General features: G+C 36.9%; 1 protein-coding gene across 2 annotated transcripts; it reads left to right on the forward strand.

Moving 5' to 3' along the window:
- Positions 1 to 651: 651 nt before the first annotated feature.
- Positions 652 to 14,016, forward strand: tnfaip8l1 (tumor necrosis factor, alpha-induced protein 8-like 1). 2 transcript variants are annotated; one of them, XM_079592725.1, is made up of 2 exons: positions 652 to 935; positions 11,884 to 14,016. In XM_079592725.1, exon 2 carries the CDS (start codon positions 11,889 to 11,891, stop codon positions 12,447 to 12,449), a length of 561 nt encoding a protein of 186 aa, XP_079448851.1. In that variant the 5' UTR covers positions 652 to 935; positions 11,884 to 11,888; the 3' UTR covers positions 12,450 to 14,016. The 2 variants fall into 2 exon arrangements, with proteins under 2 accessions (XP_079448851.1, XP_079448850.1); XM_079592724.1 differs by lacking the exon at positions 652 to 935 and adding an exon at positions 5,312 to 5,505.
- The last annotated feature ends 2,733 nt before the right edge of the window (positions 14,017 to 16,749 follow it).

Below are 16,749 nucleotides of genomic sequence, written 5' to 3' on the forward strand. Positions count from 1 at the left end.
ACATTTTTTTTAAATGAAAAAAATAATGTTGATAAATACAATGCATTCATTTAAAAAAAAATATATATATTATTAAATGAAGAAGAAACATTATCTCTATGTATTATTATCGTACTCGATTATTTCCATCGGTGGTCGCAGGTGTTAGGGTTGTGTGTGTTATCAGTCACTGAAGAGGATGTCATATGGTTTAAGAATTTCTAGTGTTTATTAACAGCCACCGGATGTTTTTGAATGTTTTCCATTTATAAACGGAAAAGCAGGGCAACATCCGGTAAACATCTGACTCGCACCTTTTTCTATGCATTCCTTAATGTAGAGTTCACCTACAAAAATATATAAATAATAAAACTCTCAGGTATATTAACGATGAAATTACAGGTATCCCTCACGTAAACAACCCAAAGAAACTATATATTAAATGTCGACAGCCATTTTGTTTACAGAAGAAACATCACTAGTTACGAGAGTTCCCCTTCATTGTTCAACAGAATTTCCTCTGGGAAATTTTCAGCCTTGGATTTTTCTCAGGATAATGACGGGAAACCATATGGAAGGCTGGACGCACGCGCCTCTCTTCCCTCTGATTGGCCCGCCGGGGAGCCAAACCCGAACGTGATTGGTCAGTTAGAACGTCACTCACCGCGCGCCCGAGACCCTCAAGTTTGAAACTTTTCGAAAAGGTGGAGTCAGGTTACAAACTCTCTGGTAACCAAACGCGAAAAGAGGGAGAAGAAAACGCTTCAATTATTCACACCAGCGGCTCAGACCCAACACATACCTGTCGGACACATTTTTACCGGCCTTATAAGATAGTTTTAAGTCGTATCCTTGTGTAGGTTGTTTATTGGCTGACTGTCAGTGTGTTTAGATGGAGGTTTGAAGAACGAAAGTTACACTTTAGACGCCCAGTATCCGGTTGAAATAGGCGAGAGGTGAGTTTATAACTTCAATAACACACATTCTGCATGTCGTGCATTCATGAACACATGAAAATGTTACTTTTCCTTCCGTGTCTATAAAAAAATCTATAATTTTGCATAGAACATGTGCTTTTGTTATTTATTGAGGTTATTTTTTATGGTTATTTATTCAGTAATGTCAACGTAACGTCATTTGAGAATAAAAACACAACCTCTATTGTATGCATAGACCATCACATTGTAAAATAACAAACCAAAAATGAGAATTATTAATAGTTTGTATGTAAACCCTAATTGCTCATTTGACAGCAACTGAAACATTGAAATGTAGGCGTTTTGCATTTGCATAGTGATAAATATTTAAGATGCAATACAATAGAAACTAAAAGAGTAACAGGCCGGTCACTTATTGATAGAAACAGGAGGATATGACCTTTTTTACTGGACTGCAAAGTTCACTTGCATGGAGGCTTCGGATGGTTGTAGCCTAGGAAACATTAACCGTCGACATTCTTGCAGTTGTCTGGGATGTGGCTCAACCTTCGTTGTGTTCAGCACTCAATAGATAGCTTTTATTATGGGTTTAAAAGTGTCATTTCGCCCAAAAATGAAAATTATCCCATCATTTACTCACCCTCAAGCCAATCTGGGTGTGTATGACATTCTTCTTTCAACACAATCGGAGTTATGTTAATGAATATCCTGGCTCTTCCCAGGCTTTATAAATGGGAGTGAATTGTACCTGAGAAATTTGAAGCCCAAAAAAAGCATATCTATCTATCATAAAAGTAATCCATATTACTTAATAAATACCTTCTGAAGCGAAGAGATGTGTTTTTGTAAGATAAATATCCATATTTAAGAACTTTATAAAACATAATCACTGGTTTCCGGTGGAAGAGTGACTTTGGCTCAAACTTTTTTTGACCAAAAAAACTTTTTTGGGGGGGTTTCAAATTGTAATATTTGGGTGAACTAACTAACTAACATTGGCATTTAAAGGATTAGTTCACTTTTAAAAAAAACTTTTGCTGATAATTTACTCACCCCGATGTCATCCAAGATGTCCATGTCTTTCTTTCTTCAGTCGAAAAGAAATGAAGGTTTTTGATGAACACATTCATCAAAGTTTTCATTTCTCCATATAATGGACGTCAATGGGCCCCAAACGGTTCAAGGTCCAAATGACAGTGTCAGTGCTGCTTCAAAGGGCTTTAAACGACACCAGACGATGAATAAGGGTCTTATCTAGCGAAACGATCGCTCATTTCAAAAATAAATAAAAAAGTTAAAGTTTTATAAGCACAAACGCTTGCCTTGCTCTGTTTTGTGATGCGCGTTCGTGACGTCACGTGATACGCAATTACGTTGCAAAGGTCACGCTTGACGAGTCAGTGTTTACAAATGTGCGGAAGGAGGACCGTATACACATATTCAAATGTCTTTGTGTCAGTTTATCGTTTAAAATGCCTATTTCGTGTGCGTATCCGGGGTGTTGTAATATTAAAAAGCCTAAAAGAAAATTTTCGTCAGGAAAGAAATTTGACTTTTCATAGAAGCGTGACCTTTTCAACGTAATTGCGTATTATATGACGTCACGAACGAGCATCACAGAACAGAGCAAGGCGAGCATTTGTGCTTATAAAACGTCATTTAAAAAAAAAAAATTAAAATGACCGATGGTTTCGCTAGATGAGACCCTTATTCATCGTCTGGTGTCGTTTAAAGCCCGTTGAAGCGGCGCTGACACTGTCATCTGGACCTTGAACCGTTTGGGACCCATTGACGTCCATTATATGGAGAAATGTGTTCATCAAAAACCTTAATTTCTTTTCGACTGAAGAAAGAAAGACATGGACATCTTGGATGACATCGGGGTGAGTAAATTATCAGCAAAAGTTTTTTTTAAAGTGAACTAATCCTTTAAGGCGCATGTTAACTGGCATTTATTATATATATATGTCTTGAACAAATATCTAAAGCCTTTACCTTCAAGACTTTGTAGACATATACTGTTGAATATAGAGTCAGGTAGTTGGATATAATGAACATGCAGTTTTAGTGAAGTCCATGAAGGCACATTGATGCTGACTAGGCATTTTACAAGTGTAGGAAAAACCCTCATCCATCTTAGGCGTTGTAACTTTACAAGTGGTTGACCGATATGGGCTTGTCAACAGTACAGTCCAATCCTATAACCTCAGAGTAACAAATATGAGAGTAATTTTGAAGTAAAAGATGGCAATTATGAGAAACAAAGTTGTAAATCCAAGAAATAAAGTCACAATCACCCTTTTATTTGGTTTGAGATTTGGTAACTGGTTTGAGTTGATTAAAACGTTTAATGAGATGTATACAAAATTGCCTCAAATTTACTCCATATTTGATAAAAATTCATACATCTCATAACTAATTATCTCTAATTCTGTCGGAGAGACTCGTTCTCATAATGAACATCCCAGGCTTTGATAACCTTTGCACAAAAACACACTTAGTCGCCCCAAACCCTTATTCCTAAATTGGTTCATGCATTATTAAAGTGTGGGACTATTTTGTGGAACGGCTGAATAATTCATTGGCTCCGCAGGCTTCTCTAGATCTGTGTGGCCAGAAAAAAATTAATGCATTTTTCGTATAATTTTGACGATAGCCCATGAACCCTGCACAGCAGACGATCGATGAGAGTGAACACAGTGCATCCACATGAAGGACGAGCTGCTGTTGCTCGCTGTGGTTGTGTTGCTTCAGTCCGTACCTGGAAACAGAGCTAGTTTGAGTTTTGGACACTGGCCCTTTTGTTGGCCTTTCCAGCTGCAGGAAGCTTGTTTCTCCTTTCCTTAAGGAGGGTCGTTGGGCGTCAAGAAGGTCTAGTACCCATACTATCCATCCTTAACAATCTGTGAGATTAAAATTAGTGTGTCCCGAAGCATAGTGTAGTATGTCAAAAGTGCTATTTTCAGTCGATGTTTGAAGTGTGGATCCGTGCTCCCTATACACTGCAAAAAAAAAAGCTTTTCACTTAGTATTTTTGTCTTGTTTCCAGTCCAAATATCTAAAAATTCTTAAATCAAGAAGCATTTACTAAAGTAGTAAAATGCCATAAGATATTATGTCTTGTTTTCTGGGGAAATAAATAAAAATTAAGCGAGTTTTTGCTTAAAACAATCAAAATGATCTGCCAATGGGGCAAGAAAAATAATTTCTGTTTGAATTAAGATTATTTTTCTTACCCCATTGGCAGATCATTTTGATTGTTTTAAGCAAAAATTCGTTTAATTTTGATTTATTTCCCCAGAAAACAAGACATAATATCTTATGGCATTTTACTACTTTAGTAAATGCATCTTGATTTAAGATTTTTTTGATATTTGGACTGCTGTAAGTAATAAGATATAAGTAAGAAAAGCATTCGAAATCTTCGCACGTTAAAAAATAAATACGACCTCACGTTATGTCAATCACGCTTACAAAATCAAACCCGATCCAAATTTCTTTGAAACTTTCGTCCGTCATAAAAAATGTTGGATCGGGTTTGATTTTCTGCCTCAGTTTCCTACAATTTCGGACTCGGTGTGCAAGGACCTTAACAGATAATATTGGCCACAACTCATTGTGCTTTGGAGGAGGATTCGGTTCAGAACTAAAAAACACGAGTTAAAAGTGTTAAAAAACCACAAACATGGTGAACGACAGTGAGAGGTTTCGGGGCTGTTTACACGACACCGTTTTCAACTAAAAACGTAAATATTTGTGTAAACAACAAAAACGCAAATCTCTGAAGACGATGACGTCATGCACATGCGTATTACGTGTTCAGTCTTTAGTGTTTCATCGCCATCTGATGAACCGGCAGCAGAATACAGCGTTTTTACTCGGCTTCGCGGATCCGTGTGAATTGGGATTGTTTTGACAATGGTGTCGTCTGTACGCGTAAAACTGATTTAGCTTAATTTAAAACTGATTTAGCTTAACTTTTAGAAAGATCCGTTTGGCCATTAACTTTTAAATGCATGATTATTTGTTAATATAAGGAGAGTCTCCGCATGAAAGATCAGCTGCATTTCTCTCCGATTCGGTTGGAAATTAATTGAAATGTGGAGGATTTTAACTACGACAAGATGATTGACAGGTCAGTTTACATGACAGGATTAGAGAGAGCAACCGTTAAAGATGCAATTGTATGTCACTGACGTTCTTCACAAAAAGCACACTTTGAGAGTACACACACACTTTGAGAGTACACACACACTTTGAGAGTACACTTTATCCAAGTATACTGTTGCGTCTCAATTCTCCTACTTATACTACATACATAAGTAGGAGAATTGAGACGCAACAGTATACTTGGAGACAGCAATCCATTAGGTGTAGTTCCAGCATCTCCCAGCAGGGTGGAAGATAACAGCCAAGCCTACAGGTGAAATCACTTACATACCTGACACAATCAGTTCACACACACACACACACACACACACACACACAGGCATGGCTCAGTGATCTCCGATGTTCTCCAACGTCCTCCACAGTCTCTTGCTTTCCCACTCCCCAATCATGGAGAACGCAACCTTATATCTTCAGGAAGGTGAGTGTTGGCTCTGGTTGATGCTGAGCTACTCAAAACCTCGGTCTCTAGTTACAGTCTCTTTGTCCGGTCGTGAATCACACACCACGAGCGTTGCTGGGATATCTGTGGTCGGTTCACGCTAGTCTCAATTTGTACATGAGCTTCTTGTGTTTTGTTTTGTTTCCACCCTTGTAAAACTCGCCACTAATGATAATGCTGGGAAGCTGGTGAACTGCCCATTGTTGTTTGGCCAATGTTCAGCTATTTTGTTCTGCTGGTGCGAAACAAAAGAACGCAGAATACTTTAATCTTCTCGAGGTATGCTTGTAGATTTAAGCCCTTTTTCTTCCAACACCAGATTTCTTGTGAATGGTTTTAGTGTCATCTGTTTTGTGGGAGTATTTTGACAGCAGTTATTAGGACTCAAATGCAACTAAATCTGGTTCTCTGCTAATGCTTCAAGTATTCATTACGTTTCAGAACCAGCATATACCTTGCTTGGACACATTTTATTGACCTTACATGATAGTTTTAAGGCGAGACACGGCAGGCAAAAACATTGTGTTTTTTTTTCACTGGTCAATTTTGAGATTTTAGGCTATTTGTCTTCAATAACATGTCTTCTTTCAGACTTGTGGTGAAAAAAAAGTCCAAAATACACATTTAGGTCTTTATTTTACTACACTGTGTCTATTTGAGTCTGTAGATTTCTCATAAATTCAACAAAAGTTGGCGCTCCCTATCATCTCACACACACCGTTGGGAAGCTCTCTTTACATTTACATCTCTGTACATTGTTGTCAGATCCAAATACGGTCATTTCCTTTTTATCAGCAACCAATCGTGAAAGTACAATGGACATTTAACTGTAAAAGCGAAATCTCATTGGCTGATGTCAATTTCTGACACCGTGATTGGTTCAGATGCATCACGTGACGCGCTCTGACATTTAGATGTGTGTTTTTGACTGTTTTTCTGCTCAGTTGAAGGCCATAAATGCTGTGTTTATAAGTTTTGATGTCATTTAGGTGGTTTGTATTGTTGTTGCTAATGATTTGATAAGATATTGTGTCAGTAAATAGTTGTTTTCACTAAAAAAAGTATGATCAATCTTGAATCAATCTACAAATCTTGAAATGCCTTTTTCTCAAAATGAGTTTTTTGTCATTCTCCAGTATAAACATCTCAGCCGATGTACACCAAACTCTCCAGTTATACACTTAGCAGTATTCTGAAGATATATTCAGAGGGATTTGTTTATAAATCATTCCTGGCCTGATTTATGTGACATTTTAATCAAAAAAATATGGCGAAAATTTATTTTTTAAGGCTATGGACAGTATATTTTGATTTCCTAGGTAATGAAAGCATATATCCTGAAATCCCTCTGAAAATCTTTTTTTATCTTGTGTAATCAAAATGAAAAAATAATTTTGCACCTGGCTTTATCAAATGCTCAGATCTATCTACCGAAAATATATGCAAAATTGTGCATATTTAATGAGATAATGCCTAATTTGCATAATTAAACATACAAATTTCAAAAACTTGTAATACATTTTTTTTATGAACTTGTGTAAGTAATCAACTGAGGAAGTTTCATGGTGATATCTATTATTTTAAAATGTTACCCTATTCACCTGTAGTGTCTCGCCTTAAATAAGGATGCGCCGATACCGATAATTGTTTATATTTGAAAGCCGATAAATCCAACTCCAAATTTTTATATAAATTTTGAGAGCCTGAATACAAAAACAAAAGTCTCACCATTAAAAGCAATGACCCAAGCACACAATTATAATGTTCTCATTATCTATGTAGCCAATATTATTGACTTGTGCTGCACATGTTGCACTGAACTGTATTTTCCTCTTTTTTTTTAAAAAGTGATTTCAATCATATATTGTGCATCCCTAGTTTTAAGTCTATATCAATGTGGCTGTATGTTGTTTATTAGCTGTCAGGGTGTTGAAGAATGAGAGTTAATGGTGCCCAAATGCATCTAGATTTGGTTGTAAACATGCAAAATGGTTTCATAATTGTCTGGCGGGGATTATCACGATCTCACCTTGTCTCTTTCTCAAACGATTTACCTTTGATCTTGACGGATATTAATACGAGGCTTAGAAACCGATGTGTGATCCTCTCAAAACATCAAGCGTTAGAAGTCCCGCTAACCAGGGATACCAGATTTTCCCAGCGAATCGAGTCACATCAAACGTGCCTTTTCAAAGAAATGCAAATGGCGTGTGTGAAAAAAAGACAATGTTCTGAGGAAGCCATCGGTCTCGGGCCACTCGCGGTATCACTTCCTAATGACTGTGGCCTGGTTTCACAGACAGGGCTTGGATTGAGCCAGGATTAGGCCTTAGTTTAATTAGGACATTCAGGTAACTTTTTAAAATGTGCCTTAGAAAAAGCAATGACATATTTTAAGATATGCCATTACAAGTTGCTTTCAATTAAAAGTGCATTTTAGTCTTGGACGAGGCTTATAGTTCACTTCAGAATTAAAATTTCCTGATAATTTACTCTCCCCCTCGTCATCCAAGATGTTCATGTCTGTCTTTCTTCAGTCATAAAGAAATAAAGGTTTTTGAGGAAAGCGTTCCAGGATGTTTCTCCATATAGTGACTTCAATGGGGTCCAAATCTGGGATTTCACGAAATGTGAGTTTCTGGGATTTCACGAAATGTGAGTTTTTCACGAAATGTGAGTTTCTGGGATTTCACGAAATGTGAGTTTTTCACGAAATGTGAGTTTCTGGGATTTCACGAAATGTGAGTTTCTGGGATTTCACGAAATGTGAGTTTCTGGGATTTCACGAAATGTGAGTTTCTGGGATTTCACGAAATGTGAGTTTCTGGGATTTCACGAAATGTGAGTTTCTGGGATTTCACGAAATGTGAGTTTCTGGGATTTCACGAAATGTGAGTTTCTGGGATTTCACGAAATGTGAGTTTCTGGGATTTCACGAAATGTGAGTTTCTGGGATTTCACGAAATGTGAGTTTCTGGGATTTCACGAAATGTGAGTTTCTGGGATTTCACGAAATGTGAGTTTCTGGGATTTCACGAAATGTGAGTTTCTGGGATTTCACGAAATGTGAGTTTCTGGGATTTCACGAAATGTGATATATATATATATACACATACGTTGGAAATGTCAGGCGGTAACCGGACGTAGATGGAAAATGTAGGACGAAAACAACATCTCATTTTCACCTCCAACTTCAAAATCGTCAGACATTGTTGTTTTTATGTATATATATATATATATATATATATGTAAGGGATAATGTATTCGCTATAACAACCGCAGGATACATTATCCCGCTTATTACATGGCTACCTACCAAATAAATCAATAATTTGACACAAAATATTGATTTAAAAAGGAATTTATTGATTTAAAAACTATTTATATGGCTTCCGCTAAAGAAAATAGTCCTTTCCGTCTCTACGGTTAGAATGCTGCGTCCATGGCAACGCTCTGTTTTTCATGGCAACGGTCGGTTATACTTAGCAACGGTCTGTTATCAAGAAATAACAGACCACATTCTACATTAGAATTAAACCAAGCCATGTAATAAATATATATAATAAAAAAATTCGTACTTCACTAGGTTGGTACTTTCGCCTACATCACGCTTGACCTTTCAATCTGATTACGTGGACATGCAAGATGAGCATTTGTGGTTAAAAAGAATCAAAATTGTAATTAATTTTTTTAAATATATATATATATATATATATATATATATATATATAAAATGGCGGATGGTTTGTCTAGATGAGACTCTTATTCCTCGGCTGGGATCGTGACGAGACTTTGAAGCTGCACTGAAACTCACATCTGGACCTTCGAAGTTGGACCATAGAAGTCACTATATGGAGAAACATCCTGGAGTGTTCTCCTCAAAAACCTTAATTTCTTTATGACTGAAGAAAGAAAGATATGAACATCTTGGATGACGTGTGGGGGAAATTATCAGTAATTATTAGTAATTAGTTATTATTAAATTATCAGGAAATTTTAATTCTGAAGTGAACTACTCCTTAAAGCCTCGTCTGTGAAACCCAGGCATTTGAGTTTTAATTAGAAACAATCAATCGCATTGACTCAGAGTTGAGGGCGTTCTGTTGTGTGCAACACGTCCCCAGGGAACGGTCATTTTAAGAAGGGGAAATTGTCCTGTCAGGCCTGTGCAAAACTTAGGAAGTCCATTGTTTTGTTAAAGCCTCTAAAGTGTAGCGTTCGGCGTGTGAGAACGGAAATGCACGGATGCCGTATTCGGATTGTTTAGTTGCAGAAAAAATTTGTGAATGACCAGCACATTCATATTTGTTTGCAGGAAACGTGCACAAAGAGACCTTTATGTCTCGCCTTTTTGATGAGAAAAGTTGGGAAGATTTGTTTTCCTCAATATCCCGAAGCAAAACCTTCATGAATGTTTAACGTTTCGTATACACTACCAGTCAAAAGTCATGTATCGGTATGATTTTTTAATATTTTTAAAAGTCTCTTCTGCGCACCAAGGGTGCATTTATTTGATTAAAAATACAAAAAAATTAACTAATATTGTTAAATATTATGACCATTTAAAATAACTGTTTTCTATTTTAATATATTTTATAATGTGATTTATTCATGTGATCAAAGCTGTATTTTCAACATCATTACCCCAGTCTTCAGTGTCACACGATCCTTCAGAAATCAGTATAATATGATGATTTAATGCTCAAAAAACATTCATTATTATCAATGTTGAAAACGGTTGTGTATGTTTTTTTTTTTTTTAATGATTCTTTGTTGAATAGAAAGTTAAAAAAAACAGCATTTATTTGAAATATAATCTTTTGTAACATTATAAATGTCTTTACTGTAAGTCTTGATCAGTTTAATTCAGTGTATAATGTTACAAAAGCTTTCGATTTTTAGATAAATGTTGTTTTGACCTTTCTATTCATCAAAGAATCCTGAAATAAAAATGTGAATAACTGTTTTCAACATTGATAATCATAAATGTTTCTTGAGCATCAAATCATCATATTATACTGATTTCTGAAGGATCATGGGACACTGAAGACAGTAATGATGCTGAAAATACAGCTTTGATCACAGGAATAAATTACATGTTACAATATATTCACATAAAAATATTATTTTACATTGTAATAATATTTCACAATATTACTGTTTGTGTGTGTATTAATCAAATAAATGCAGGTGAGCATAAGAGACTTCTTTTAAAAACATAAAAAATCGTACCGATCCCAAACTTTTGCCTGGTTGTGTATATCTCGCCTTTTTGATGAGAAACGTTGGGAAGATTTGTTTCCTCGATGTCCCGAAGCGAAACCTTCATGTCGCATGAATGTTTAACGTTTCCCATTCAAGAATGGTGTGTGTTCCTCCTATTAAATCGTGTTATTTGATTTCAACGTTGAGCATGTTTTGACTTGGACGCGGGAGTCGTTCCAGCCGAGACGCTCCAGATAAACATCTCTCAGGATCCCGGTGTGGATGCATGACTGTTGTTTGGAGGAATGCTAAACCGCAGCTCTGATTTAAGTTTTTCTTGTTTGGAAATCTCCTTTTGAATGCCTCTCTCTGTGCAATACTTTCAGCGCAATGCAATCGCTTATAGTGCAATAAATATCCTTCCAGAGGTCTTAGATCAGGGACACGGAAACTTTTATATATCCCACGGTTTAGACTAAAACAAAGAGATCATCGTGACATTTCAAGTAATAATTTGCCATTTCAAGGTCGATCTGCCACTGACTTCCCAATTTTCAAGTCACGGCTGAAAAGTAACTTTTACTCACTTGCTTTTAATATTCAGCAATTTGTGCCATGTTTTTAGTTATGTATTTTTAATTTCTACATGTCTCTTCTCCATGTCTGTGACGTGTTCTTGCTTTATAATGTTTTGTGTATAAATTGTGCTATATAAATGTGACCCAGTCTGGAGCCGCACGGGTATATCTGTGGCAATAGCCAACAATACATTGTATTGTCAAAATTATCCATTTTTATTTTATGCCAAAAATCATTAGGATATTAAGTAAAGATCATGTTCCATGAAGATATTTGGTAAATTTCCTACCGTAAATATATAAAACATGTATTTTTGTGAGTGAATGCAGCACAAACGTGAACATAAATGCACAACTTTAAAGGAGATTTTCTCAATGTTTACATTTTTTTGCTCCCTCAGATTTAAGATTTTCTTAGTCATATCTCGACCAAATATTGTCATATCCTAACAAACCACACATCAATGGAAAGCTTATTTATTCAGCTTCACAATTTTAAAAAAGTTGTCCCATGTGACATTTTGTGGTCTAGGGTCATAAATAAACTTTGACTCTGTTTGCGTCTCATCCGTAGACATCATGGACTCGTTTAGCACGAAGAACCTCGCCCTCCAGGCCCAGAAGAAGCTCATGAGCAAGATGGCGACCAAAACGATGGCCAACCTCTTCATAGACGACACCAGCAGCGAGGTACTGGACGAGCTGTACCGGGTGACCAAAGAGTACACGCGAAACCGCAAGGAGGCCCAGAAGATCATCAAGAACCTCATTAAGATGGTGGTCAAGCTGGGCGTCCTCTACCGCAACGGCCAGTTCAACAACGAGGAGCTCGCGCTGGTGGAGCGCTTCCGGAAGAAAGTGCACACGCTCGCGATGACGGCCGTTAGCTTCTACCAGATCGACTTCACCTTCGACCGGCGCGTCATGAGCAACTTACTCAACGACTGCCGCGAGCTTCTCCACCAGGCCGTTAACCGGCACCTGACGGCCAAATCTCACGGGCGGATCAACCACGTCTTCAATCACTTCTCCGACTGCGACTTTCTCGCGACGTTGTACGGCCCTTCGGAAGTGTATCGCGGCCACTTGCAGAAGATCTGTGAAGGAGTCAACAAGATGCTGGACGACGGAAATCTTTGATGGCGAAATTATCGGTTTCTTCAAATGGAGCTTAAGATCGTATTCGTGAATCGGACGCTAAATGAATGTAGAACGCGTACGTTTGTCCTTCGAGTGAAACGTCACAGTCTTTCTTCTTCTTTTTTAGACACAAGGAGTTTACAGAGCAAACTCAACGCAAATCTTGCTCCTGTTTGTCTGAGGACTCAGATTCACCATCAGAGAAAATCAAGAACACAAAACGCACTTGGGGGGGAAGCGTATCAAACGGTTCATCTCTAGTTTTAGGAAATGAGCCTGAAGCGTCACCCTCTCGCTTCCCATAAATAGACACGCTAAAACCCAAAAGGTCTGTTTTGTTTTTGGACATGTCTGATGTCATCTTGTGGTTTATACTGGGCTGTTTGTAAACGATCACTCCTGTGATTTCCAAACATGGTCATATATGCGTGTTTACGTTCGTCTTGTGTTTATTTTCACTCCATACCGCCCCCTGCTGACGGGAGGCCTTTACCATGATGCAGTTTCTTACCGAGGAACGAAGAATTGTGTTGGGATCTCACTGTATTACCTTTCGGCATGTTTATTTGCTGTTTTAATGAAGGTTTTATATGTATAAATACATGCCTGAGCCGTTATTTTCCTTTAAATGTCACCTTTTTGATTGTTTTTAATTTATATGAACACTCAAATCAACAATTTAAAGCCTTAATGTCCCTGCCGTCAATCAGCTCAAAGCAGTTTTGACCGAGATCAAAGGAATACTTTGGGTATTATATACAAGTTAAGCTCTTTCGACATCCCTTGTGGTTTCCACAACAAAACTGTAAAAGCTACGGAAAAATGTGCATGGAGAAGTGCACTTTGAAGTCTATGAGGCAACTGTGTACTTGTCCCATAGACCGGCATTGTAAGTGCCCACGTTTTTATGTTTCGTGTACTTGATTATAACCTAGAATATTCCAATCTTGTGGTTTTTTACTAAATATCCTATGCTGAAAGAATCACAAAGTTTGAGTTATTTGGGATTTTGGGATGCTTAAAAGCTCTTATTGAACAGTTTAATGTGTGTTCTTGGCCTCAAAAACATTTTATCTCTATCTATGCACTTGTTTTTTTCCCCCTTTGTAAATCAATAACAGAGGGCTGTTTGAATGTGTCGTCTTCCTACTAGATTTTTTTTTTTTTTTTTTAAAGTAAAGCTCAAACTCGCGAATAAAGTATCTCATATTCCAAGGGGAAAAAAAGTGCAGTTTCCGAGCAACTCCTCAGACTTTGGCAGCGGTGAAAGCCATACCTCCTGATTCTCCTCAAACCTCTCAGGGTTCAGTCTTGAGTGCGTCTTACTCGTGGCGTTTTTGGCCAATTTAAACAGATTAAGGACAACGTACCTTGTTTTTCATTTGGCAGATGTTACCTGAGCATTACAAGACTTGTCTTTCACATTTACAACATGATTTTAAAGGTTATTTGTGTTAGTCACAAACAAGTTCTGTTCATGTACATTGTTTTCTAGAAATTATGTATATAAATACAGTATGTGTGTGTGTGTATATATATATTATATAAATGTCATTCTTAAGAGGTAGCTTATGCGTTGTGTTTCTTTAATGAAGAGCACTGCAGAACAATCTAGCAAAAGAGTGCAAGTAGTATTAGCAAGTTTGCCCTGGATTACACAACGTTAATCATTTTCAGGCACGCTAGTTTTTTCTCTCTCTCTCTAGAAAACCAAATCTGAACTTTTTCATTCCTCTCACATGGACTGAGCAACAAGATTGCAGACTTTAGCATTAACATAATCCAACCCATTGTGACGTATTTCATGGAGAAATAATATCCTGGGAGGGGAGGAGATTTTTTTTATTATTATTATGATTATTGATTGGATAGTGTAAAGTGGGTGTGTTATACCAGAATGGATCTGCTCTGTATGACAGGGGGTTGGATGAGTGCGTTAGTGATGTAAGCCAAAAAGGACAGTCGTTTCAGAAGAAGCATAATTACATTTTAGATGAAAGATTACAAAGACTTTTTTTCTCTCTGTTGGAAGAACATGCACTGATGAATCGTTCACAATAAGACCAGGAATAGTTATTAATAAAGTCCAGAAAACATTCTGAACAGATGGGTCTATATATGTATATAGACACATATAATTGTATGTGTATATGTCTGTGTGTCTTTATGCTTAAATATACACGTCTAGTTATGTCATATGTAAACATGCATGCATATATATATATATATATATATATATATACATATACATATTGTGTGTGTATATACTGTATATATACGTGTGTGTGTGTGTGTGTGTGTATATATATATATACACATAGACTTACACAGAATATATTATATATGTGTGTATATATACTGTGTATATATAGACTGTTTATTGACTGTATATAAACACATGCATATACGTGTGTGTGTGTATATATATATATATATTAGACATACATATATAGATGTATATAGACACGTGTCTATATATATATATATATATATATATATTAGACATACATATATAGATGTATATAGACACGTGTCTATATATGTATGAATGTGTCTATATACTGCATATGTATATAGACATGCACGCAAATACATAAAATATGTGTATAAATAGACATTATTATTATTGTATAAATAGACATAAGTACATATTTATACACACACACACACATATATACATACAGTATATAGAAAACATTTTTTTTAGTGTGGTATCGGTATAAAAAGGTGATCCTAGTTCTCCCTGAGGTGGTCCTGAGCTTGAAACCAATAGCGGTGATGTTCACAGGCCTGTCGAGTGCGAGACAATATAAAAAGTCAGAAAATGTGTGATGACACGCTGGTCTCGTTTGCTATTCTTCTCACGGCTGTTTCGATGTGCCGTTCTGACACGGCTTCTGTATTCTGTGCCGATGCTCAATCCCCCTCCGGCTGATACCCGAGACGTGAGTTACAAGGGACTGGAGTTCTTCAACCTGGAAAACTCTCCTCTTTTTTATCCCCCTCCTCCTCCTCCTTCGCTTTCCTCTCCTCTAGAACGTCCTCTGGCTTCTAAAACCTGCTGTGTTTGTTTTCACTTAAAAGCGAGTGTGCATGTAAAGCAATTATTTATATAATAAAAACATGGCCTAGATAAAGAAATCGTTGATATTCTGTACGCCTCTCAAGGTTATGCATGCAGCGATGATAAATGCTGTCACGTCACCTTGTTTATCACACTAGAAGTGGAATTCCTGAGTTATTAATAGCTGGCGATGACATCATGCTCGACCCTTTCCCCGCAATGTCCCTTCACACCTAACCTGCAAAACGCATGGATGCCTTCTCCTCCGCCCGTCGGTTGTCTTGGTAACTATCAGAAGTATAGAAATGACCACCTGACCACAAGACAAAGATGAGAATCACGTATTACAATCAGCTTGTAAATCCCGGTGCGGATGCGTACGGTGTAAATGTCTGAGTTTAACCCTCATCTTTCCCTCGCGGGTCAAAATGACCTGAAGCCCTAAAACTATACTTTTTTTTTTTTGTCCAGAACTTATTTTATTTCATATTATATTATAATATTTTTTCTGGGTTATTTTTTACCTTTAAATCACTAGTTTTGATCAATAAATAATAAATACATAAACTCTAAAAAATGCTGGGGGTTTTTTAACCCAATTTTGGGTCAAATATGGACAAACCCAGCCATTGGGTTAAATTGTTAAATTACATTTTTGATCCAACGTTTGGGTTTGTCCATATTTGACCCAAAATTGGGTTAAAACAACCCAGCATTTTTTAGAGCGTAGTAATGCAAGCACATTCCTCACATTCTTTCAACTTATATTCAAAATAACTCACAAATTTATGCATAACCCTTTTAATTCAGCTCAAAATATCTTACATTGGGTGTCTCTGCCGACCTCTCGCGGGAAATTTTTATTTTATTTAACATGATATTTCATGACTTGCCTCTAGATGGCCTTATAGCTCTATATATATGGAGCAAATGAACTGTTCTGCTGGGTCCTAAAGTCGGTTATTCAGTATGCATACAGATACACATGTAGATTATAAAATAAGTTTTTGGTAAAGTTTTAGCATTTTTAGGTTTTTCTATGTGCACTGAAGCATTCCTCGCACTGCATTCATTCCTAAGGGAGTCAAATTAACCCGCAAGGAAATTAAGGATTTGTTACTTTTTAAAATGTCAACCACAAAACTCCTCAAATCCAATTAAAAATTGTGTGTGTGTATTCGTGGTTCAATTACGGACAAATGTCCTAGAGTCTTGTGGTGCGTTCAAGTCATCACG

Source organism: Phoxinus phoxinus (genome assembly GCF_949152265.1).
Source record: "Phoxinus phoxinus genome assembly, chromosome: 20".
Taxonomy (NCBI): Eukaryota; Metazoa; Chordata; class Actinopteri; order Cypriniformes; family Leuciscidae; genus Phoxinus; species Phoxinus phoxinus.